Source organism: Elaeis guineensis, chromosome 10 (genome assembly GCF_000442705.2).
Source record: "Elaeis guineensis isolate ETL-2024a chromosome 10, EG11, whole genome shotgun sequence".
Lineage (NCBI taxonomy): Eukaryota > Viridiplantae > Streptophyta > Magnoliopsida > Arecales > Arecaceae > Elaeis > Elaeis guineensis.
The window spans coordinates 27489811-27516728 of record NC_026002.2 but is presented as its reverse complement, the minus strand read 5'-3'; the positions used below and the strand labels follow the sequence as shown (position 1 = coordinate 27516728).

General features: G+C 35.2%; 1 protein-coding gene across 1 annotated transcript; it reads left to right on the top strand.

The window, feature by feature from the left end:
• The first annotated feature begins 7119 nt into the window (after positions 1–7119).
• LOC105052487 (tubulin gamma-2 chain) lies at positions 7120–26758 on the top strand. Its single transcript, XM_073244091.1, has 10 exons — positions 7120–7480; positions 10367–10567; positions 12289–12400; positions 17318–17718; positions 19061–19114; positions 19196–19300; positions 20354–20428; positions 20512–22263; positions 22428–22513; positions 25754–26758. Exons 1-8 carry the CDS (start codon positions 7352–7354, stop codon positions 20722–20724), a joined length of 1290 nt encoding a protein of 429 aa, XP_073100192.1. The 5' UTR covers positions 7120–7351; the 3' UTR covers positions 20725–22263; positions 22428–22513; positions 25754–26758.
• Positions 26759–26918: the final 160 nt, after the last annotated feature.

Sequence of the window (26918 nt, the reverse complement as noted above, 5' to 3'; positions counted from 1 at the left end):
ACTAGTATATAATAATTATAGATCAAAAAAAAGAGAAAAAAGTGGAGTATATTATAATTGCAACAAGATATATGGTAGAAAAAAATAATAAATATAATAAAATTTAACTATTGTATATTTGTTAAATATGAGATTTTAATGACAAAAGGTTAAGTTAAATGGAATCTAAGAGAAAAAAAATTAAAAAGAGAGAACATGAGTTTTTATCATATTAAATACACAAAAAATAATAAAATTCTCATTTTGAAAAAAAAATACATGCACTACAAGACCTTTCACCTGGATTACTATAGTTGTGATATTTTATTTTTTGATCTTATTGGATGTATTCATATAAGATAGATGTGATCTATCTATCTTATCACAAAAAGAAAAAAAGCAAAAAAAACACCATAACCACCATTTGATGTATTTTTTATTTGAGCTCAGATGGTCAATAGTTTATGTGAGATTTTTCTTATAAAGCTTATTTCTATATATTCTTTCTTTTCAATACTTTAATATCTTCCATGCTTTATTCTAGGGCTTCAACTGAGATGTCTAACTCCTAACAAATTTTTTACAGCTTCTCTTTTGAACTTACTATCTCTACTTATTTTCCTAAATCTTACCAGACCTCACCTCTCACTATATCTAATTGTCTTGAATTGCCTTCTATGGCTCTATTAAGTTTAGTATTGTCCCTTTCACTTCTCCTCCCCCAAGCACGTGCTTTCTTATTTTTACATCCATGGAATCATGATCTTTGCCCTGACTTGTATTAGATATGGCTAACGTATGTTGAATCCCAATAGATTTATCTATGCACAAAATTTTTGATTCTCATTGGATTTGGCTAATCGAGCCTTCTATTCCTCTGGATTCTATCTAGCTATGCCTATACTCTTCTGGGATATATCCATCAATCAAGATACCATCATCTTAGATGACATCCCTATTAAGATTTTTCTTTTTCTTTATTATTTGCTAGTTGATTAATATGGGCCAACACGGTTCAGTAAGATGATTCAAAAAAGACTGAACGTTTAGATGGTCCATTTGAATGAGTCTAGCTATTACTCTGTTTTCTCTCTTCTTCTATTGGAAAGAGAGATAGGCACATTGAAGAGCTTGAAGGCACCTCTTTGGCTTGCTGGTTGATCAGAAAAAGGATAATAGACTTAATGACTATGTCAGGTAGATGCATAGATGTACCTTTAATATTGGACTAATTGAAAAAAGATGATCAAAAGATGATGATAAAATTATATAGATCTAGATTTCTGACCTTATAAAGGACTTCAGTGCCATCATGCACACTATCCATTTGAAAAGAATATAGGATGAGAATTAGAATAGGATATAGCCGATGCGATAATAAAATTAAAAATAAATTAAAGTCTTTCTAGTAAACTATGAGTTAGGAAAAATAAAGATAAGCTAAATATAATTAAAGATAAGATGGATTCATTGATGTATCAAAAGGTTGAGAAGTCCATATTTTAGAATGTAATCCACTTATTTATACTAGAAGATAAATCATATAGTATGATAATCATCTACTCTTCTGCCTACATCTAATCTCTATCTCTGGTAGTTCTGGCAACTAACTCCCACTATCCCCCACTACTCATATTATTACAATCTACTTTATATGTTGATTATACATGATCAAGCTCGATCTTATTGCAATATCTTCATTTGGCCCGCACCATAATAGTTCGACTTAGCCATGTCCCTTTGATTAGCCTACAATATAATCTTCATGCAAATATATCTTCAAGCTAATTCAATTGACTCCTTCAACACTGCATTTGTATGCTTTGGTCAAGCATTCTTTAATAAGAATTCTCTAACATTGTTGCTCCTAGCTCTCATGGCAAAGGTAGTTGATACCTTAGGATTATCACTTTACTCTCCCCATCCTTCCCCCTCTGTTATGAGATAGCTAGCCTTGATGACTGAAGTATGTATTCTTTCCTCGATCTAATATGATCTCTTATACATTGGTATAATTTTTTGCCTCAATCTCAGAACTCCAAGAGCTCTGCAAATAATAACATTTAGCCTTATTTTTTTGATTGGATAATATGAGATAATCAGATTTTTTGAGGATCTTGATATTCTTTTTTAAAAACTACTAGATTGATCTAATGGCTTGATCGATCGAGTCTACTATAATTTATACCACAACACATTGTGGCCGACAACTTCAATTCTTGATAATAGAAATGCATCTCTTAATTTGTTCTCTCATTCGCTTTAGGATTGCTTAGTTTCAATCTACAAGTGGCTTTAACACGATAACCACTTGACATGAGAGCATCTCCAACAGGCCATTCGAACTTTCTTTGGATATGATTAGAGTTGCATGGCTACTTCATAAAAAAGATCAACTATTAGATAGGTTGCTGGTATTCAACAAATATCTAACTTTCTTCTTGATAATATGACGATGGTTACGTAGCAACATCCAATTGGATATGCTAAAGAACTTATTTTTTTCTTTTTTCGCTTGTGGAGAGAGAGAGACAGATGGGCATACTGGAGAGGTTGATACCACCTCTTTCTCTCATTGGGTTGATCAAGAGAAGGATAATTAAATACATTGGATGGATATATTGGATAAATGTACAGGCATGCTACTTATGTTAGACTAGCTAGAAATAGGATAATCAAAGGATGATAACAAAGTAGCATGGGTCCAAATACCTGAACCTTCAATGACTTTTATTATGGACACATTTTCATCTAAAAGAAAGATAAGATAAGATAGGATGTAGCTGAGACTATGATTAGAGTACTCTATTGCTACTTTTGAGGATAAATGAGTCTTACTGATAAATTATGATAAAAAAATAAAGATAACTAAAGATTGGATTTATTGATGTCTTAAAAAATTAATTTTTTTTTTATAAAATATAATTTATTTATTTATACTAGAATATAAACTATATAGTATGATAATTGTCTACTCTTCAATACAACAACACATGTCTGACATCTATTTATGTCAGTTTTGACAATTAATGCCAACTATTCTTCACTGTTAATATTATTGTAATATCCAAACTTTGCACCACTTGTCAGAATTATTATCACATGATTAGACTCGATCTTGTTATGATATCTTTATTCAACTTACATCATAATAGTTCGGTTTGGTCATCTATCTTTCATCAGTCTATAATACAATCATTATACTAAGGTATTTTTGAGCCGATTTGATCGACTTCCTTTGATGTTATATTTATTTGCTTTGATTAGTTATCCTTTACTTTTACCAATCTTTAGGTAAATACATGATACAGAAGTTTTGGATTAGCTTAATACTTGATATCTCTTTTCAGATTTCATTTCAAAACTCCCACACCTATGCAGTGATTCTCAAGCATTAAGATATAGTGTAAATATACTTCAAGCCATAAAAAGTGTTAGATTGTATGTCCTATAAATCAATTAGACTGACACATATAAATTTTTTAGGAGCATAATTTTATATTTAAAATATTAAAATAAATAAAATTAGATTATTTTTCATTCATAATATGTTATGTATCCATAAATCGTCCAAGAGATTAATAAGATGATGACATATATTTTCAAATATTGAGAATTCGAGACATGTATCATTGGTGATTAATTTTTAAATTACTCTCGATTAATGGATCATTACGAAGATAGTGATTGATCTAGTAAGATAATGTACGAATTACTTCTCTTAGGATAGATGAGTCTCGAGTTTATAATGTGAAAATATTAGAGTGAGAGTATAGGTATTTGTTAGAGAATAAAGATACTGAGTGTGATCATTACGAGAAGTCACTTGGATGGTTACCCACTCATCAATGACTTACTCAATGCTACAGTTGTGTGACTAGCCTTTTAACCTGAGATGTCTCGACTGTTCACAGTGAGGCTGCTATAGTTTGATTGTATATACGCTTGATCCCTAACCATATGGATTCTTGCAATATATGTTGGCTATAGTAGGTTTATTGTAGGAATTGGGTGCACACCAAGATGAAATCTATCATCTTTGATAGACAAGAAAGATGGTTCTATATGATTTATAAGATTGAGTTTAAAAAATCTTGATCAGGGCAATGTGAATAGTAGAAATAAGTTTTCATATACTTCACATCAAAAACTCAAGTCGAGTAAATTTTATATATGATAGATGATGTGATTTGATGAGTAATTTATGATCTCCATCTTATTGAGACCTATGATAGAAGGACTGTATGACATACTAACTGTATTTAGAGGTTCATTCCATTCCATTCTGTTGGACTGCCACCATATGCTGCTAAATATCACTGATAGATTATGAGACCTATAAAGAATCAGATAGATGATCAAATGATTCTTATTGAAAAGAATTAGGAATATTTCAATCTATTGAAAGGAGTTTCAATATTGTTGTGATGGAGATCTTGACATATCTCATCACCAGATAGAATAGAACATATAAGATCATACATAAAGAGATTGAAATTAATCAAATAGTTGGTTGATGATTATGAATCATTACAGAATCAAAATTATTAACATGATTAATAATTGGATTAACTTGTCATTATTACAAATAGCAAGGACTTAATTGCTAAATGTTAAAAAGTTTGAGGAGGACTAATGTGCAGATGTTGCATTTCTTAATTTGATTGGATTAAATTAATTATAGCTGAATTCAAGTTGAATCAAATAAGAATTTGGGTTCAATTGAATTTGGATCCAGATTTGGACTTAGGTTACATGCACCCAAATAAGTTTGGATGCATCGGATGTATGACATTTGAGTCTAGCCTAAATAACCTATTTTGAAATGATCTTTGATTAGTCAACTAGGTTCACACCCTAGAACTTCTTGAATGAAACCCTAGGTGCCATATGGGGACCAAATAGGAAAAGTATGGGGTGGCACCACTAGGGTTTTTGAAACCCTAGCCACCCAAGCCAAAGAAAGAAACTTTTTAGTTGAATTATATGGGGCGGCAATACTAAAAATCTCTCTCCTAATTATCGTGCCATCATCCTCTTTAGGAAAGGGGATTTTTTTCATTAAAGGTGGGGTGGCACCCTATGATTTTGAACCTATAAAAGGATGGCCACGCCCCAAGGGTCTGTAGGAATCCCATGCCCTAAAGATCCTCTCTCTTAGCCCCAAGGCTGCTGCCCAAGCCTCTCTTTCCTCTTTTCCATGCCTCAGAGCTTCTCTCTCCTCTCTTTTGTCTTATTAAAATTTAGATTTTAGCAAAAAAGATCTTGAAGAAGCCGTCGTTCTCCTGCTATTCTCAAGGTGTTGAGAACATCCTCCACCAAGCAAAGGTTCCATAAAGGAGCTAGCACCCTGGAGAATCAGAAAGTTGATGATTTGATCTTCATCTTTGTATAGATATCTATAAAGACCAGGCACTTGCGTGGCTATAAGAGAAAGAACCAATCTATGTTCTATAGTTGCGGAGTTCATCTATCCACATAAAGGTATAAAAGAAAAAGTTATTTTTCTTATTCTTTAATCTTTTTCTTATCTATGCATTGGGATCTTGGAAATAGATTTTTCTTTTTCACATGAAGGATTGTGTAGTTAAGTTTTATTTCCACTGTACTGATAGAATAGATTAGATCTATTTTTCTTTTCCAACTCTACTTAATTAATATAATTAATTAAAAATATATGAAGTTATTTTAATTAATATGATTAATTAAAATACATGCGAGAAATTTAAAATTTTTTTCAAAAGGTACTCAATTTAATCCTAAGACGGATCCATTGAATGAGTGCATTAGGTATGGGTTTGAAGTTAGACCTATTGAATATTTCAGGTTAAGTATAGGTTCGAAGTTTTTAATCCTGACTTAAATTGATTCTAATTAATACTTGATTTATATAAAAATATATAAATAATAATAAATAATTTTTTTTATATATTCTTCAATATCTAAACTACTGCTATACTAAATTTAATTCTATACATTAGTGGGATAGAAAGAATAAACTCATCACGTGATAGAACATATTTGGATATTTATATTTTACTTTAAATTAAGTCTTTTTTTATAGTTTTTAGTCAATCATTATTATCCAGTCAACTATTAAATTTTTATTGTTTATAATTTATTTTTTAGATCATTTCTTTAGATATTTTATTAATAAACTTTTAGTTTCAAATCGACTAATTATTTCATATATATATATATATATATATATATATATTGGTATTGAAAATTTTAATGAAAAGGATTAACCTAAATATTTCATTAATATGTATATTTATAATCACATGATACGATCGTAATCCCAAAATTGATGGGATTGAATGAAAGCAAATAGATGGTAAAGTATATATTTTTATGTTGTGAAAAATGAAAGAAAGTATAACCATAGTTGTTATATAAAGATGGAAAGATTGATGTCAAGATACTCGGACGTACAATTAATGTTCAACAAGTGGAGATTCTTTTTATGTCATTAAGCCGTGTTATGTTATATACTTATTCTATAGTAACCATCCTGGACCATATTAGTGTAGTTTGTAGTAGGCACCCATATCATAATAGTATATTCCATAACAATAGGAAAGGTCCGGTACCCCAACTTTCAAAATTTATATTTAAATAAAAGTCAACCATTTTGCCGCAGATCAGATGGGAACTTGCACCTAATCACATTGATCTAAACTTGATATGATTTTTAACATATCCTTAAGACTCGAATTTGACTCAATAACTCGATATATTTTTATTACTAATCTGGACTCAACCCAATTCTCTTATATATTTTTATTATCCTAACTCGGACTAGAGCCGATGCTCTAATAAGTTGGGCATAGAATAAAATTTAGATCCAAAATCTCCATTGGTCTGGGTTTGAATGTACTGAAGTATGGATTTGACGCGGCCAAATGGCAGCCTTATGAACAAGTTTTACTCATTGTGAGTTTAGACCCGGCCCGACCCGACCCTTAAAGACTCGTAGTTGGTGGTGAAGTGGGTCGACTCGGCCGGGCCAACTGGGTTTTTAAACACCGTCACGAATACAAACACATAAAAATTGAAAAAAAACAAAAAAAATCATTGTACAGGGTCTCCTGTCACGTGCATGGTCTTTGTTGACACGTGCTCGGCGTCCGTGGACTGTGGTGGCAGAGTGGCGGCAAGATGACTCGCGGCTGGCCGGGGAGAGAGAGAACGCTACATGGCAGCTATAAAACGCCCCGAGAATCTCCCATTTGTTCCGGTGCCAAATCCAGTCCATTTCCCTCTCTTTTTTCAAACCCCCTCAGCCCGTGCAAGGGATGAAGTAGCAAGCGAAGAAGAAGCCCTAAGCCCTTCAGATTTGAAACGTCGTTCTTGATTCTTTCTCGTTGAGATGCCGCGCGAGATCATAACGATCCAGGTGGGGCAATGCGGGAACCAGATCGGGATGGAATTCTGGAAGCAGCTCTGCCCGGAGCACGGCATCGGCAAGGATGGCGTTCTCGAGGATTTCGCCACCCAGGCACTTCCCTTATCCCATCTCTCCTTCTTTGTTTTTTCTTTTTCGATAATCTCGTCCATTTCTGGCTCTATTTGATGAGATCTCTTAGTTAAATGGAGCAGTTGGGGGGGTCCATAGTGTGATTTCTTGGAGCTATGATAAAAGATTGCTTCGGTTTTGAATTTATAGTTCCAGATCTATCATGAGATGGGGACATCATAATGTAGCTTAAAATTTCGTCGGTTTCAACACTGATTTTTATCAGTATCTGGAATTTTGACTGGATTGGATGGGTTGGCGCATGCAAGATGAATTTAATTGTTTTACTGAGTTTTTTTTAATATAATTTTTTCTTTATCTTTTGTGAAGCGCTACGTATTATGGGTCGAACAAGAAACCTGAAATTGACATGGAAATGCATCTTGTGTCATATATTTGTAAGAGAGGATCGAGTGATGCTGGAGGGGAAGCCCCTTCTACTATGGCTGAAATGTCGGTTACCAGAGCCATTCATTTATGTCTCAACACCTGTATACATTGACTAAAATTCAATTTAAGCTAAACCTTCTTTTGATAAGCAATGAGGAGGATGTTTTGTAATGTAAGTGTCTTTGGAGGTTAAGAAAGAGGGCTGCATGACAATGCTTTTAAAATTGATCGATCCTTTGCTTAAGGGTTGTAACTAATGACAACCAAAGGGCCTAAGGTTGAGGAAATTACTAATGTTCTATGATGCACCAAAAAGATGACCCAGCAGTCATATAGAGACAGGCGGTTCATGGCGATTTGGTGCTGAAATATAATTTGTCTCTCAAGTTTCTTTCCATTTTCTCCAAGGGGGTGACTATAAATAAAATTATTTATTAGATCAGTTCTTTGCCTGTGGTTCAAATGGATGAGAAAAAAGCTGTTGGTTGTGGTTAACTTATGATTATATCCTTATTCTGGTTCCTGTTAAGCATATTGTACTATACCTTGGATCAAGGATGACTACCAAGTATTTAAGAAGATCCAATGTTGAAAGAGTCGAAGAAGTTGGCTATTTAGAGAGTTGTTACTCGCCTGCACATGTAGTTCATGGCAGGCTTTCATGTGTCATCTTCATAATTTTCTAGATTTATGGAATGACTAAAAAACCAACTAGGGTTTCTAGGGTCATAAGGAAATGCATCTTGTGAATGTGGTAGGATATATAAAGACATATTATAATGTTAAAATATCAACAAGCTGTCCATAGGTATAATAAGTGGTTATAAAGATTATAAAACAATAGGGCTTATGATGTTGGAGATTCGGTAGAGATGCTCTTGATGAGAAGATTGACTAGCATGCTGTGGTCATTATTAGCTATTTGGTAGCATGCAAAAAATTTTGATATGAAATAAGACATTGGGTGTTGGAGCTAGGTTCGAAGTTGGTAAGTGATATTTGACTCTTGGTGCAATGGTAAGTTTGCTTGACTGTAACTTGGGATTTCATGGGTTTGAAATGCGAAAACAGCCTTTTTGTGTACGCATCCGACCCTTCCCAAACCCTGCAATGAGCCTCATGCACTAAGCTCCCCCTTTTGTTACTCGTGATAGAATGCATGTTTCATTGGAGGTTCTGCATGACATAATCTCACATTTCCTTCATTTTCACTTGGAGCCTTCAATGTTGTTGCCTTTCCATGATTAAATTGCTATTAACACCTACTATCTTTAGGATTGATTGCTCGACACCATTACATGGAGGGATTAAAAAAATGGGGCTATATTCTATGTGTAGTTTTGATGTCATGCTTGGGAAGAGAAGATGCAAAACCATCAAATGGTTTTTGGTCCATGAGGATGGATGGAGTTCTTTCTTGTTGCTGGCATTTACAAGTCCCGAAGGGTAAAATGAGTGAATGCAAGGATGTGATTCAATGAAGGAAATAACAAATACTATTTAGTTGCTTATTGTTGAAAGCAGCAATAGAAACATGAGAAAGAGATGGGCTTGTTTGAGTGTAGCTTTGGCGCCATCATTTGTCCATCCCTGATTCTGAATGCCAACGTATCATTCGGTAGGGGGCTATGGATTTGGATCGTTGAAGGATCGTTTAGCTATATATGCCATTTGCTTCTTATCAGGATTCTTTCCCAATGGGACATGACTTGCTATCATAATTCCTTGCTACCATACTGATTCTTACACAATTACCAAAGAGTAGATTTCCTGCCAAGAGAGTACATGTATAATCAATGATCTTGTAAAGATGGCATGTTGCAACACCCTATTAGTAGGGAGTATAGGATTTCTAGGTATAAACTTGGAAGTAACAACAAATTTTATCAGATAAATGAATTCCCTTCATACAACTATGAAACTGCCATTGACATTTTAACCAGCATCCTTTCATGCCTCCTAATTCATATCTTGGAAAGCTTTTTTTATAAGGAAAATTATGTTTTTTATCCATATGAGTATTAATATGGTTTGGTGATACCTGCTTTGTTAGTATTATTTATTTCTCAAGTACTCCAGACTTACAAAAGTGCTCATAGAAGTTACATTGTTTTGTGGCCTTGCATCATTCATCATGCCTTTGGAGCTTCTAATGATTGAATCCATTTACAGCTTATAGAAGTATTGTCCAATTCTACTTTGTTAAGCAGTGTATTTGCTTCACAGGCATTATTTCTATGAGTAATTTTAGCTAGGCTCAGAGTTTTTTTGACTTTAATGTAACTAAAAGTGCTGCTATAGAGCTCCTCTACACATCAGGATCTGAAGTTCTATCGGGCCCAAATATATAGAGAAGCACCATATTAGTAGAGTTACATGTGAAACCACATGTCTGGGAGTCTTACATGCATTTTCCTTTATCTTGCACTTCATAAACAAAAGCTATCATGGTTCATTCTTTAACCAGAGCTACTGCAGGGTGGTGATAGGAAGGATGTCTTCTTCTATCAAGCTGATGACCAACATTACATACCGAGGGCTCTCCTAATGGACCTCGAACCTAGAGGGATCAATGGCATACAGAACAGCGAACATAGGAACCTTTATAATCACGAGAACATATTTGTCTCAGAACACGGAGGCGGTGCTGGAAACAATTGGGCCAATGGATATCACCAGGTTTGTCAATGTGGTCTTAGATTATATGAAAGTTCATGTTGCACATACACTCCTTATATCTGTAAGTTGGTTTGACATCTCTCTGTTGAATAGTTTTCATACATAGTCGGTACTTTCGCATAATTATTTAGTCAAAGTAACATGCTTTTTTTTTAGGTCTGTCGATGGCCTTTGGTGTTGATTGAGACCATTGTTCTCCATATAACTGAAACTTTTGCCTAGTTTGTTTTTCTACCTATTTGGTTAAGATGCTTCACATGAGTATTACGGTTTTCATGAAACGTGGAAGTCCTAGATAATATAGTTAAAAGTGATATACCTAGGTGAAGTGCAACATGGATCTTAGTCTAGAGCCAGAAAATACATGTCAACATAGTACCCATTGCCCACAGCAAAAATATTGCTAGAAGGCATCATATTTGCTAACAAGATGACACTATGACTTGTACTTCGATACGAAACAAAGATACTAAACAAAGCTACCAGATGATTTCGAAGAAAATATGAAAAGAAGAGAGGCCAAAGACATCACATTTTATTGGTGGAACTTAAAATCTAAACTTTGATTTAACCAAAATCTTTCTGTGCTAGGTGTTTCAATTGTCTAGGAAGATTCACTTGCTCTTTTGGTTCCAACAGGCGGCTTAATTTTTCATATTTCTTTGTGAAACTATCTTAATTATGTAATTGTAAATAATTTTGCCTAATACGGTTTGGCATTGAATAACAGGAGAGGTATCTCATATCTCTTTGGCACAAGGGACTTAATTATCTTCTAGCAACAAACTAATATTTTGGTGAACAACAAAAACAATATCTATTATCAATCAAAACAAAAGAGGCTTCATGTTCTTCTACCATCTAATGGGGGCTTGACTTTGCTGTTTAGTGTTTATGCTTCATTTTCTTGTTCTAAATTTCCTTTGATTGAAATTCTTGGTTATAATTTTCCTGCTCCATTGTTCTTGTAATGCTTTAAGCACCCTGTTTTTTCACGATTTTTTTGGGTCTGGCCTTGAAATTTATACATTCTGATTGAAATAATTTTTTCTTGATGCAAAGGAATATTAAATTTGAGAACTATTCAAAATGCATTAGAATCTGACCCTTAATAGCTAGAAGCCTAGAACCTTCTTTTTAGGTTAATGCACCCACTTCAGAATGTTCCTGAAGTCTCAAACCTGCACCGACTTCCTAAGTGCTTAATAAAAGTGCTTCTAAAATATAGGCTTTCCCACACCTGCACCAGCTCCAGATTCTGGCAAATAAGAGCTGACATGAAAGTTCATGGTACAAACCAATGATTTTTTGCTTGATATTCTTACTGTTAGTGTGATATTCTGAAGATTCACTTTAAATGTCCATGTTTCTCTTGCTTGCATGAAGTCAATTTTCTATCTTGTCTTTATAAATTTTCCATGAGTTTAAAGTTTGGTGATGAGTGGAGTGGATTGAATATTATTTTATGTGCAAGGCCATCATATGTGGAATATATTAAACCAACATGATTTCTTGTACCCTTTATCATACATAAATCACCTTCTACTTGTTGTTATCCTCTACATGCTTTAAAGTGCGGAATATTTTAAACCATGATGATGTCTTGTACCCTTTATCATACATAAATCACCTTTTAATTGTTGTTATTCCTACATGCTTTAAAGTGCAGAAGTGCCAATGATCTGTAATATAGATATTTTCTTATAAATATCTCTTGTTAGGGAGAGCAAGTTGTAGATGATATCATGGACATGGTTGATAGAGAAGCAGATGGAAGTGATAGCCTTGAGGGTTTTGTCCTTTGCCATTCAATTGCTGGTGGAACAGGATCAGGTTTTTCCTTTTATTTTTTTTGACTTTGCCTGTTACCCCTTTTTATCTTAACATTTGATTTTTCTGGCCTTTTTTAATCTCTTTCATTTTTACATCTATCCCATATGCGTGTTTACTTTCCCTTTTATTTTCTCCATTTTTTTTCCAGTTTAACCTATTAGCTTTTCATTCATTTTCACTTGTGTATAAGTAATACCAATGCATTTTCTTTCTTCTTTTTTTTTTTACAATTACTTTTAGAGGACTTATAGTTTTATTGGTTTGTTGACATTTTAATTTTTGTGATCATCAATGGCAGATTTGGTAAAGTTGCTAGAAGTTGCTGTGAGTGACTTGGGTTTAAATCATTGCTTGATTTGCTTCTTAATTGTTTGATTAGTGTGGATTTAGGAAGCTAATACAGTGATGGTATTTTACTTTACTAGCAACTACATTCTTTTGCCTCTTTTATTATTAAACAGTTGTGTTGCAATCATCTAGGAATGAGAAGGTCTAAACAAAGAAAATAGGAAAATTATTTTGTTTGACTTAAAACCATATGCTTCTAGGACTTTTGATGGTAATCTGGTTGGCATTAAGAAAGATTAAAGGGTTAATTTGAGACTAATGAAGGCATGCATGCGAAAGCAGTAACAATTGTAAGCGATTTGTGGGACAATTGAAATTCCAGTTTCTATGGGTTTACAATAATGATCCTCCTTAAGCCCCTTTACTAACTCTTCTCAGTTGTCATAGACGTGATATATGGTATTGAATAATAGGTCATATAATATTCATGCATAGCTACAAATGCAATTTGAATCAATGAAATGCGAGCATGATCAAATTCAAAACTAGAAATATGGAGGAAATCTTTGGATGATAAAGGTTGAAGCCCTTTTCTTACTCTTATGATATTTGTGTCCTAATGTCGAACAAAGGTCATATAATGTTCATGTTTAGCTCCGCATAATGCTTTTCCAGTCTGTGATATGAGAGCATTATCTGATGCAAAAATAGATATATGGATGAAAGTTTAGAGGATAAAGGGTCAAATTATCAACATACAAAAGTGTGCTATAAAAGTACCCAAACCATGCTCTTGTTCCTATTCTCTGTGCCAGTCTAAGTTATGAGCAACATAAGATTTATTGCCTCCCCAAGAAATCTTAATCTTGCTCCCTATACTAGCTTTATGCTTCCAAGGAGTATGCAGGATTGAGTTTTTGTAGAAATGCACATGGAAATAAAGGATTGGTACAAATCAATGGTGATAAGATACTTAGAGTGACTTATTTCTTTATCCACATTTTATTTTCTGGAAGATTACAAGTGCTTTACAAAGACATCCAACAAATTAGAGGGCTTGGATAAAGTTGATATGTTTATATGAATTCTCATATGATTGTTACAACATTGTCGAGTTTTAGGGAAAAAGGTTGTTGAAAATGACCATAAAGAGCCATTTTAAGATAAAAAGGGCTAGATTTTCACTTGGATTGCCGTGTGATTGTTGCATGCAAGATTGATTTTAAGTGTTGGTGGGACGTAGGGTATCTTTGCTGTTTTGTTCCATTCCTTTGAGAAAGCAGGACATGGGACGAGCTCAGGACCTTGATGCCATCACACACCGGGTACCCTACCCATCCCGTGGTGGTCCTTCCTAGGATAGAGGGTGATACGTGTGATCCCCTCCCCTGTCCCAGTTCATGGGCTACTGGATTTTCTTTTCTCAAAATTAAGGGGAATTGAAACAAGGTTGGATTGTGTCATACACAGTTCTCTATTGTCTTATGGCCTTTTTGAGGCTTCAAGGATATCTGAGGAGCATCATCCGCATTGAACTAAGAGAGAGAAAGAGAGAAAGAGAGAGAGGAAAGGAGATGAAGGGAAGAACATTCATGCAATTTGGTATTTTGGTGACCACTTTTGACTGCTTAACACTGAGAAGCTTGTAGCCGAGGTGAGTTGACTTTTTTTTGCCAATAATTTGGCCAAAAATAAAGAAAAATAGTTGAATCATGCCATTTTTTGGTATGAAATTGTGATATGTTGTAGGATTAGGATCAATCTACAAGATTATATTTTTAAATATATATTCTATTTTCATAAATTTATAATATTTTCAAGATAAATTAATTATTTAAATAGTAGAAAAATAATTTTGGGAAAATGTAGCATATCTAGATTATTATCACACACAAAAAAGTACTAGGAAATCCCATGGGGATGACTATCCGAATGCGGCATGTCCATTCCATGGGGAAACTAGGATGGAGGCAGTCAAAGCAAAAATTTTCTTTTCGAAGAAGATTTTGATTGCGCATATCTCCTAGTTCGACAAGAGTTATGCAATGAAGTTGAAAACAATCGATGTAGAAGTAGAGATCTTACTCTTATTGGATTTTAGCTTTTTTTTTGTGATTTTATCATTCATGAATGAAAGAAAAGGGGATCTAAACTCTACTTTCACCAATTTTCCTATTTTTTAAAAAAGTTATTCGAGAGCAGGTTGAAGGATATCCTTCCCTATTCATGGTTGGATCAATGTGACTTGGGGGCTGAAGTAAGAAAGGTGAATTTTTTTTGTTTTCTTTTGTGTTGTAAAAGTTGAAAAAGTGATCTTGATGTTGTTGGGATGCTTGTCTTTTGAATTTCTGGTGAACTTCTAGAAAAGCATAGGCCTAGAAGTAATTGCTTTTGGTAATTTGGAGTTGGGCCTTCCATTTATGTTGAGACCAATGCACTCTAGCTGGGGTTGGCATAAATTTTTGTTCTTCTATTTCCTATACTAGTTGGGTAGACCATGTTATGGTTTGCTCAGTCTTTCTTCATATATTTTAGCTCTATATAGAAGGTTTTGGCCCTTTGTTGTCATTTACTAATTGTGTAAGTCATCTTATGCTTTGCTAGTTGTTAGTCTAGGAGTTTTACAATGCTTTTTGAAACTTTTGCAAAGATTAAGTTTTTGTTGATTACTAAATAATGTGACATAGTGTTACAACTTACAAGTGTGTGGCAATATTTTCTAATTGAATGAATATTTGTGCACCCCCAACCTTAGTGAGCATATTGACAAATAATTGCACTACAAAGCACATGCTCACCTTGAGCTTTATGCTGCTTAGTTTTTTGAATGGATGATATCTAAACTATAGGTTTTAAAAGTAAGCATGTGTCATTTGGTTACAAGGGAAGCTAACAAATTTCATGAGGTGCAAGCAGTGCCTGATATTGGGCTGGTCTTGGGCTTTTATTACTTGGCATGATAATAATTACTTGACTGGTTTGAACATGGCTATGAAAATTTTATGACAATATTTAGGTACAACATGCTATCCCGTCCATTGCTGGATCACTGTTTAGTTGTTTCTTGTTGCCTAATCAACCATTGTTTGCTGATTCCTCACCATTCCACATGAATCTTGAATCTGCTTGAACTTTGTTAAATGTTAATCTAGTGCTAGCACAGTGGATATCCCTCTTCTTGCCAATATTGGATGGACAAGGAACATAGGAGTTGGTCTATGATGCATGTTTGGGAATGATATTCTACAAGTAATAAAGCATGATTTAATGACCCATCTTTAGAAGAAACTTCTTAAGTAATCTTGTAAACTGATTTTTAAGGCATAGATAACTGATGCGCTCCTTTGTTTGTCTTCATATGTAATGAATATTCGCTATTATTATATATTAAAATAAAAAAAGATCTATGTTTATAAGCATGGTTTATAGGTTCTTGTCTTATTCATCACTTATATTTTTCCTGTGTTGTGCATTTTGAGCTCTAATGCTTAGATTTCATTTTTCCCCCTATATTGGCAAGTGACTTCATGCAAGTCTAGCTTGTGCTGAGATAGTAGTCCACAGGTCTGCCATTCAATTGACTAAAGTAAGCCATCTACTTGCTTTCTCTTGTAGAAGTAAGTCAGGATTGGGCCAATCTTATGCTTTGCACATCATGCTTGTTTTGTTGCTTTGCCAACCTAATCAGCCAAGCTTGATATGGTTATGGATTCATCATGACAACCTCAGTCATATTCTTAATTAGACAAATATAGGACTGCCTTTGAATTAACAAGGGTCATGGATACTACTACTTTGAAAATTTACCTTTGCTTGGTGATAAATCTTTGTAGCTATTGCTAGAGTTCAAATTGCTAACTATATATTGACTTGTGGCAAATTTTTTGGGAAACCAAATGTAGCTCGCTTAAAATAATTGAGTACTGGCAAATTCCTACATCTGGAATTCCACCACCAATACTCCATCTCTGATTGTTATGACTTATTAACAAAGATGTGGTTTCTTTTACCTTTTTATAGTTTAATATTTCAGACCTTTTCTTTCGTTTTTGGCAAGGGCTTAGTCGTCAGGAATTTGGATGCAAAAATTTCCTCTTGTTTGTTGGTTGAAAGGAACTGGTTGGTATTCGGAGAATAAAGTCAATATATAAGTACCATAGGTCCCATTCTTAACACTGTCAAAGCTCAACTGTGATGGCCTTCTTGCAATTGACTTAGAGTTGGTCTCAAAAAGCAAGGATTTAAGCAAATATTAGTGTTTGCTTTCATGATAAATTGAGTTCTTTTTTTTTTTTGGCCTTTTTCCATCTTTCATTTCTTAGTTTGACATAACATCGCCCCTTAAGTACCTCCTCCCTCCTATATCAAGTTCCATTTTACCATCAAAAAACATCAATGATGGTGGAATATGCATCTTTGTCATGCTAAGTTGCAGTAGGTCACCTTTTCAACTGTGTTGGTGTGCATATGCTCTAAGCAGAACTCTTAGTTTCTTTCTTTTTGCCAATGTGCATCTTTTTTTCTTTTCTTTTGTTTTTTTTTTTTTTTTTCAAATGTAAAGCCATCTTAAAAGCAACATTTTCTATGATCCCCTCCTTTTTAGCTCTCTTGCCTTTTCCTCTAGTACAGGTATGGGTTCATATTTATTGGAGACCCTGAATGAGCAATATAGCAAAAAGCTAGTTCAAACATACAGTGTATTCCCCAATCAAATGGAAACAAGTGATGTGGTCGTCCAGCCTTACAACTCGCTTTTAACCTTAAAGCGATTGACACTGAATGCTGATTGTGTTGTTGTTCTTGACAATACGGCACTAAATAGGATTGCTGTGGAACGCCTTCATCTAACTAATCCTACTTTTGCACAAACAAACTCATTGGTTTCTACGGTTATGTCTGCAAGCACAACCACTCTGCGCTATCCACGATACATGAATAATGACTTGGTTGGTCTACTTGCTTCTTTAATTCCGACACCAAGATGTCATTTTCTCATGACAGGCTATACACCACTTATGGTGGAGCGCCAGGTTAGACCATCTTCATATATGATTCCATATCTTCATTAGCTTTGGTTAAAAATATAAGGATAGTATCATTCTATTAATCTGGCTGAAATACTATTCACTTTAATAACATTGATAAAGACTGAAATGTATAAAAGAAGTATGTGCATTCTTTTTCCAAGCGAACATATTACGTCCTATACAAGCTAAAATTCTTTATGAGTAAGCTTTTTTCTGTAGACATTCTGAATGCTACAGGAAGTATTCTAGAATTGCAATCAAGTTTGGTGGATAATTATAAAAAGGTTTGAAGACAACAATTTAGTCACCTATCCTTATTAAGATAGCAATAAATCTTGATGTGATAAAACTTTTCATGTATCTAATATTTATATCTCCTATGTTGAGAGTTGGTATATGGGAATTGAAGACAGAAAACAACCACCAAACAAATGCAATATAGATATGCATTTACTTTGAAGTTTCCAATTCCTAAATTCATTAGTGACTAGGTTTTTGGAATATATTTTGGTGTTTTATTATGAAATTTGATTGAGGAGACACTTTCTGGAACTCGTCGTGAAACCTTTATATCCTCTAATTTAAAAGCTTACATCATTCAATCAAAGAACTCACTTGCTTTCAATTGACTTTTTGTCCCAGCATGATCTAATCTGTAATGATAATAGTTCTAAAGGTTCTGTATTTTTCAAGGATAAAATTTATGGCCTGTTCCACAGCTTGTCTGTTGAATATTGTCTACATGGCTAATGATGAGGTGTTGGCGGTGTGGGTGGACGAATTCTCTCAATTGCAGGGAAATCTTGAATCATACAATCCCTGAAAAAGAATAAGATGCTGGAAATTACATTTACAAGGAATACAGAATCCATATGTTTTTGGGATTGTGCAATCTGGGAGTTTCCCCAATTGCAACAATTTCTTCTTTCCCACCTCAACTCATCATCCAACTTTGACTATTTTAGGAATCTATCTGATGGGCTGTGTATCTGGGTTTCCAAACAGACTCTTAGCATTCTTGATATATTGATAATCATGAGATTTTCTCTGAGCTTAGACCATTTCTTGAAAAATTGTTTTTAATTTGTATGTATTTGGGCTTATGAATGGAACTGCAAAGTCAATTCATAGATTTCACATCATGTTTTCCAATATTTGTGCAAAACTGTTAGATATTGCTTGTTTGGCGAAACAACTGTCTGTAAATTTTTATTTTCTTGGATCAATGTTTATTACCTTTGCTTTCATTATAGTCTAACTGGAGGTGTTACATGGGAAAATTTTGATTTTGGTGACACAAACAGTGTCCAGATTGACTTTCTGATGCAAACTTTTGTACCATCAGGTCAACATGATACGTAAGACTACTGTGCTAGATGTTATGAGAAGACTTCTGCAGGCAAGATTATTCTCTTTGTTTAAACATTTCATTGCTCATGCTACTTTAAAATAAACATGTTATCTTCTTGGTATCCTGCAGACAAAGAATATCATGGTCTCTTCCTATGCTCGTACAAAGGAAGCTAGTCAAGCAAAATATATTTCTATATTAAACATAATTCAAGGAGATGTGGACCCTACACAGGTATATTTTGTTAAAAAAACTAGATTTGATGCATTATCTTTTGCCTGGTAACAATTAATTTTTTTTTTACAGTTCACCAAGCAATAGAAAACTTTATTATCCTAAAAATTTTAAAGCACCTTCCTGCATTATTTTGTCAGAATATCAAAAATTTTGATTTTATTTTTCATTAAAATTATGCCATACATCTTATGAACTAGAATAGAAGGTGCATGTCAGATGCACACCCTTTCTGTACAAGCCTAAAATTTGGAACAACCTTAGGGCAATTATTGGATTCAATAATTTGATAATGGAAACTGAACTTTCACCTAGACTAATGCTTGGAACAAGAAAAGTAACTAGATCTTTACATTACTGTTCACATGCTTCCAGTCTTCCACTAATGAACAAGTTAATTTAAGATATATAAGCCAACTTGAAAGAGATAGTTATATATATATGTATATATATATATATATAAACTCAACTCTTCAATCAGTGCCCAAATATCCGATTTTAGGAATTTCTTAGAATTTCGCTCTAGTTTTCAGAGGTCTGCTTTCACGTTAATTGTTGGTTGCAACATTCTGCATCATCATTACATGGGAGCTTGTCTTGGTGTTGCATTTCTTAGCTATTGACTGGTTCAAATTTGATGGGTTTGTGTTGTGGTGAAGGTCAAATAAATCTGTCACAACACAAACAAAGGGTTGATTGACTCTTGGATTCAGACCACTTCAATTAAGCAAACATGCTGGTCTTACTAATAACCATTTTTTATGTGGTTGGTTCACCTAGTATTTCTTTGGCTAAAACGCCTCTACAGAAAAAGAAAGAAAAGCCACCGTCGAAAGTTGAAACTGTTAAAGGATGTGAGTATGTCACATTTGAAATCACCTTTATAATGACATTTTTAAACAGTGAAACCTGGCGCTAATTCTTTTTGTCATGCAGATGATTAGCAATTATTTTGATTAGCTTTGGAGTTTTTATGTAATATATTTTATTTTTTTCACTGTTTTGGTAATTTTCTTTGCTGTTTTTCATGCTAGAGCTTTTAAATTGAGTCAGGTACATGAAAGCTTACAGAGGATACGTGAAAGGAAGCTTGTCAACTTCATTGAATGGGGGCCTGCTAGCATTCAGGTTTATTTAAAGAATACATCAATTTGCTTTATCAAATTGGTTCCTTTTCTTGTTCATTGAGTCTTTGTTATGATAATTTGCAGGTCGCATTGTCCAGAAAATCACCTTATGTACAAACTACTCATAGAGTAAGACTACTCTTTGTTCCCACCTTATCCTTTTTCAACATGATCATATCTTGTTTGACTCTCTCTCTCTCTCTCTCTCTCTCTCTCTCTCTCTCTCTCTCACGCGCACACACATGCACAGGGAAAGAAAGAAAAAGGAAACACAGAGCACACCATTGTCTTTCATAAAACCTTAATGTATTATCACTAGTTTTATTTGAATTACCTGCTCCTTTGGGTTAGTGGATTGATGCTAGCAAACCATACTAGTATTCGGCACCTCTTTAGCAAGTGCCTAGGCCAGTATGAGAAGCTGAGGAAAAAGCAAGCCTTCCTTGACAACTATCGAAAATTCCCAATGTTTGCAGTAAGTTGACAAATATCATGAGTTGTTCCTAGATGCTTTTATATAATATGTAACTTTTCATTTTTAGCTGACTTTATTTCTAGATCTTGTGATAAATGTTTAGGCAATTATTGGGCTAGTTCAAAGCTCTGAGCCTGGTTGTGTACGTATCCTGATTGGAGTTTATCTACTTATCTGGCCTTTTTTGATAAGGTGTGATCCAAATCTAATAATTGTCTCTGACCTGGTCTGTGGTCCATGATGTCTGACTTCCTGGACAATTGGCGGTTTAGTAATTTAGTTGTCACAACTTCCATGGTAGGGCTTTCCTCCTCCTTGGGGGCATGAGCTCTCTTTCTCTCTCTACCTCTCTCTAAAAAGTATAATGTACTTCAGTAAAACCAGTTCTGTAAAATGGCAAGAAGCAGCAACAGTCACGTAAATGGAAGAAAACCATCTGGATGAAATGAATTTAGGTCACTAGTTTCTAGATATTCATAAAATTTGGATGATCTGGTAAAGACATCACGACTGATGGCAGTAGCATGATGATACTTGCAAGTAAGCTTCTTTCCATTTGGATGGCCTCAGGAGTTTGTTCCATGTGCTTTGTATACTAATGTATTCTCAAGAACAGATGTATGGAACACACAATAAAACATGGTTATTCTTGCACTTCTCAAAGCGATCCTTTTTTATGTCATGCTTGCTGGATAGTCAACTTAAGCTATACCCCACATTTCTTGAACTAGAAGTATGTAATTAAAGTTAGATGCAATTTCAATGGATTATCCTAGCTGTTGATTTCTGTTATTGTAACATTTGTTTTCAGTTACGTAGTCATGTTGCACTGCTAACTGATACCATGGTAGTCCCTCTCTGTAGGCATACCTGCACATGTATGTCTGTCTGCATTGCACACGTATACATGGAAAATATGCTTATCTATAACAAGCTCCGTCCATGCCTTTCATTCTGATGTCTTCAAGTTTGAGCTGTCCAAAGCAGAACACTGATCTTCTAAATTTGACTAGTACATGTATGCATTTGCATGCATAAACAATGTGTTGACTTTTGATAAATTCACTATATTTGAATCAGTTTGATTTCTGTGAGTTTTGTTCTATCCTGAACAGGATAATGACCTTTCTGAATTCGATGAATCTCGAGAAATAATAGAAAGCTTGGTTGATGAATATAAGGCATGCGAATCACCAGATTATATCAAATGGGGAATGGAGGTACATTACTATGGAAGCTAAGCCTTTTGTAAAGCAATTTGCCATCAGATATTTACTGATAATGCATTTCAAACGGGTTCAAGGGAATGCCAGTGTTGAAGCAGCACAAGATTCAAAATTAGTAGTGTGAAAAAACTCAAAGTGAGTCTGGCCTAACTTAATCTTTGAAATTCACCAGCACATTGTTTTGGAATAAGTAGAGATCAGTTTCATCAAACTTTTGTTGCTACCTTGATAGGCACAAGAAGATCACGTTGAGTAGTAGATAATCTATTCTCTTCTTACTTTTCTTTTTTGTTCTCAAGTACATGAATATCAGTATATGCTGATATCCACTTCAACTGTTTACAAAATGAAGGTGGCAACCCCATCATATTCTCAAAAAAAAAAGGTTAGTTGTTGAACTTAGGATAGTTTTGCTAATTTTTGGTCAAGCATGATGATGTTGGACATTCTCATTTTGGAAGTGAGGGGAATTGCAATTCATCTAAGGAAAACTGTTAGAAAAGTGACCTGTTTTTAGGTGAAAATGCTACAGTTTGTATGACAAAAATAGTGAAACATCACGTCTGTATGGTCATTGTTTTCATCAAGGAAGGCTCTATCTTCTGCCCTCCTTTACATCATTTCTTTATAGTTGGTACCTGATCTTCTAGCTCTTGTCCCTCTAAGACCTTAGTTTGAACCACAAGGTGACTCAGTTGCATTGAATCAGTGTCTAAAGTACCCTCTTTAAATGCCAACTTGAAACATTTCCCAGCAGCAGAGTTCTTGGATCTTTGAGCACATTCAAGCAAGTCATGATTGCTGTGTGGGCAGGTTTAGATTAAAGTCTTACTGTGATTATAACAGTTGAACTAACAAGTGATTCTGAAACTAAGAAAGAGAGAGAAGATAATCAAATAGGTCTATTTGCAAACCAAATAGAAGAATATTGCAGATATAGCTATGATGGAACAAGTGGGCTAACGCATCACACTATCCACCCGTCTGTACTCATAAGTTATAGTGTTATTGCCAATTCTGGTTTTCAAACATGTTGAAAGGTTTTGTTTAGTTATTGATCCGTAGTAAGGGTGTAAGCGAGCCAAGCTATAGGCGTAGCTGGAGCTCAACTTATTTAATTTTGAGCCATAACTGAGTTGGTCATGAATAGCTTATTTCAAGAGATTTGATGAAAGCCTGAGGTCCCTTGAGGCTTTCATATATATATATATATATATATATATATATATATATATATATATATATATATATATATATATATATATATGTGCCTTAAATACTGTGGTCACCCTTGAATCCTATTTGTTAAAATCAAGGTTTTCAAATCTTGAGGATCGGTAACTTGTTGATGGCTGATCGATGTGGTACAATCCTCAACTAGGGCTAGTAAGCCTTGATACACCTTGGTACAAATAAGTTAAATAAAAAGTGTATTGAGCTGTAATGGGGTTGATACACCTTGGTATGGTGGGAATATTCCTTGATGCACGTTGATATAGGCAATGTGGCATGATATCCATGGACCAATTTGCCCTGTATTTACTCATGACCGGTAAGCATTGGCCAATATACCACTGGTATGCACAAGATCTTAACCCTTAACTAAAATGTGGTCTTTTTTCTATGTGTACTACAAGGTTCCTGAACCGATACCGGGTACCTGTAAGGAACCAGGCTGAAGCCGTATGGTATTGTACTGTACCAACAGGTGCTGGTTGACGAGAAAGAAGAGAAGGCATTGGCATGGCCTTCCTTTGTTTTAGCCTGGAATAGACCTGAAACTAGAAGGAACTGGTCTGAACTGAGCTAAACCAAGCAAAATAGGGTGACTTTGCTTGGTTTGGACTGGTTTACACCAGTTCCTGGTTTGACCCTAATCGAAACTAGGAACCAAGGTTTACCTTACCGTGCCAAACCGGTCGGTACACCCCATCTCGTACCGGACCGGCGGGGAACCGGCACGATTCGGCCGGTAAAATCGGTATACCGACAGTACCAAAGAAAAAAGAACGGAAAGTGAGAAAGAGAGAGAGAGAAGAGGGGAGGGAGGGAGGTGGGAGCTGCCGGAGGCCGGCGGTGGCCGGCTGCGGCCGTCGGAGGGCTTTCGAGCCCCGTATCGCCCGATAGGGCTCTCAAAAGAGCACAAAAGAGAGAGAGAGCGCTTGGAAGGGGGGCGGGGAACCTACCGGATGAACGGTGCCTCCGTTGCGAGGCTCCCAGTGGCCGGCGAGCCGACACCGATGGCCTGAGGGCGGTCGAGCGGGCGGAGCCCCTTCGCGGCTCCGTCCTCTTCTTCTTTTTCGAAACAGACAACGTATGTTTCGATTTTTTTTTTTTTTTTTTAAACTTATGAAGTCAGCAACTGGGTTGCTGACTTAAGAATTTAAAAAAAAAAAACAAAAATCGTGAAGTCGGCAAATCGTTTGCCGACTTCACTTAAAACTATGTTTTTTAAAAAAAATTGCGAAACAGGGGCGGTGCCCTTGTTTCGCGCCTGCGGCGCCGCGCGCGTGAACTGCACCCTCCGACGGCCACGGCGGCCAGTCGGAGGTCGTCCGGCGGCCCCGCCGGCTCCTTCCCCTCCCTCTTTTTTTCTTCTTCTTTCTCTCTCTCTATTTCTCTCTTTTTTTTCTTCCGGTTCGGGTCGTCGGTTCGGTACGGTATGAAACCATACCAAACCGTACCGCCGGTCGGCCGAAACGACCGACGGTACGGGTTCAGCATACCTTGCTAGGAACCTTCCTGATTCTGTATCGATTCAGTTTAGTATATCCCAAAGCAGGTGGTTGGGGATGATTTTGTATTCTTTGTATATTAGGCTAAGTTGAATGAAATGAATAGTAAAATAAATTTTTATTTGCAAATAATAACTAAGATGGTATATGATATATTATTTGGTAACCTGTCAAGCTCAATTGAGCTCAGCTTGAATAAGCCAAGCTTTGCTCTAGCTCTGCACATTTACTGATCAAATAGTTGAACTCGAGCCAAACATGAGCTGTTCATGAACAGCTCACTTTGTTCAACAGCCTAGACCTCAGGTCGCAAAAATCCTCATTTTCCAGCTACAGCCTATTTTTGCTCCTCAGATTTTTATTAAAGACTGTTGACCCACATTTATCTTATAGCGGACCTTGAAAAATCTCTCAAAGATGTAAAATTGAAATCCAAGTTGGTAATTCTTTTATTGAAGAAACCTGATTTGCTTCCTCGACAAAAACCTTTAGGTCAGGCATTTTTAATAACAAAGTGACACGGTTACATTCTTAGATACCTGCTCATTACTCAAGGAACCTAAAGTTTTATTCATCCTTTTGTTTTTCATGGTTTTATAAGAAGCACATTCATATGCTCATTTTGAACTCTATGACAGACATACCTTTAAGAAAACATTTTGCCACTTAGAACTTTTAGGAAACTATAATTTGAAGCTATCTAGGACTAAACCACTTTATCATTCATTTGTTATCAAAGGATCATCCTAGTATTATGAATTATAGCCACATGCATGCCGTGTTATGTGGATATAGTGTGCATGTTGTGTATGAAATATGTTTTATTAGATCCCATGTGGAGCATAACTCATGATCTGATATGGTTGTTTCACATATGTGTGTATGAATAGGGTTTTATTGCAGCTACCGGATCAACTTACAAGTGAGTCTTGCCAGGTAAATGACTATAATGCCCCCATTTTCTGCATTACCAGGTGAATGGCTACTTAAGGCTATGCTGGTCTTTCCTCTGATAAAGTAATTTTGTTAATTCTTGGTATGGTTGTTACATCAATCATTTTGTCAGGAATGGATACTTGCACTGAGTAGACATTACACCAACTAATTGTAGGGTTTAAATTTACTCTTATGCAGCTTCCCTGTAAATTAATTGGTGACATTCTTCAACCTTTTTTATTAACATGAGCAGGTTATTGAACACTTGCAGCCTATGCAAAATGAAGACAACAGGCAGTTATCTTCTTTTCTTGATATTCAAAGTTTATATTCTTAGTAATCATGTAGTTTTCTGTTTGAGTTGTGATGGTTTGCTTCAGGTGTGCCCGCATATGAAAGGTTGTTACTTATGGGGAAAAAAAAATTGTTTATTTTTTTTTTTTTTCAGCATAGTGCTTCTATGGGATTTGTGGCTTAACTTGTCATAAATGTTTATAGGCATGTTTCTTCCTTCCTTAAATGGTTAACGTAGAAAAGCTAATGATTTTTTTGGGAGCATTGTTAAACAGGGTTTTACTGGTTAGAGTTTGTAATCTCTGGAAAGTTTGTTATCTTATTTTGCCCCTGCATACCAAGCGTAGCTAAAGCAGGAACATAATATTTTTGGTTGCACCACTGCACGATGAGAGCAGCTGTGGCACCCACTTAGATGTTGAAATCAGTTGGCAGTAAAAAACCCTTGCCTAGCCTAACCAGTAATCTGGAAGGCTTGGGGCTAAACCTCCTGTGATATTTCAGAATTATTATTTGCAGGCACATGACCTTTTTCTTCCTCTAGGAATTGAGTAATTCAAAACTAAGCCATAATCACGTGCCATATCAAATCATTTAGCTGTTAATAGATTTCCCCTTTTGACCTTCGAAACCATTGTTCAATTTCCAGCAAAAAAAAAAAAAGGGGGCTCAAAACCATCCCTTCCAAGCCTTGGATGAAAAATTGTCACTAGTTTGACTGCTCAGCTGGCATCAACGGAGCCTTTGTAGATGGCCCGGCTCAACTCCAGACTGATCTCTACTGTAGTCCACGGAGCAGGATAATCAACCATAATAAACATCGGA

Excerpts from the sequence above, each read along its gene's own strand:
- LOC105052487 (XM_073244091.1), top strand. The coding sequence starts at position 7,352 with ATGCCGCGCGAGATCATAACGATCCAGGTGGGGCAATGCGGGAACCAG. Across the intron at positions 12,401-17,317 it reads TGCTGGTGGAACAGGATCAG|GTATGGGTTCATATTTATTG; the intron begins GTTTTTCCTTTT and ends CCTCTAGTACAG. Across the intron at positions 19,301-20,353 it reads GAGATGTGGACCCTACACAG|GTACATGAAAGCTTACAGAG; the intron begins GTATATTTTGTT and ends AAATTGAGTCAG.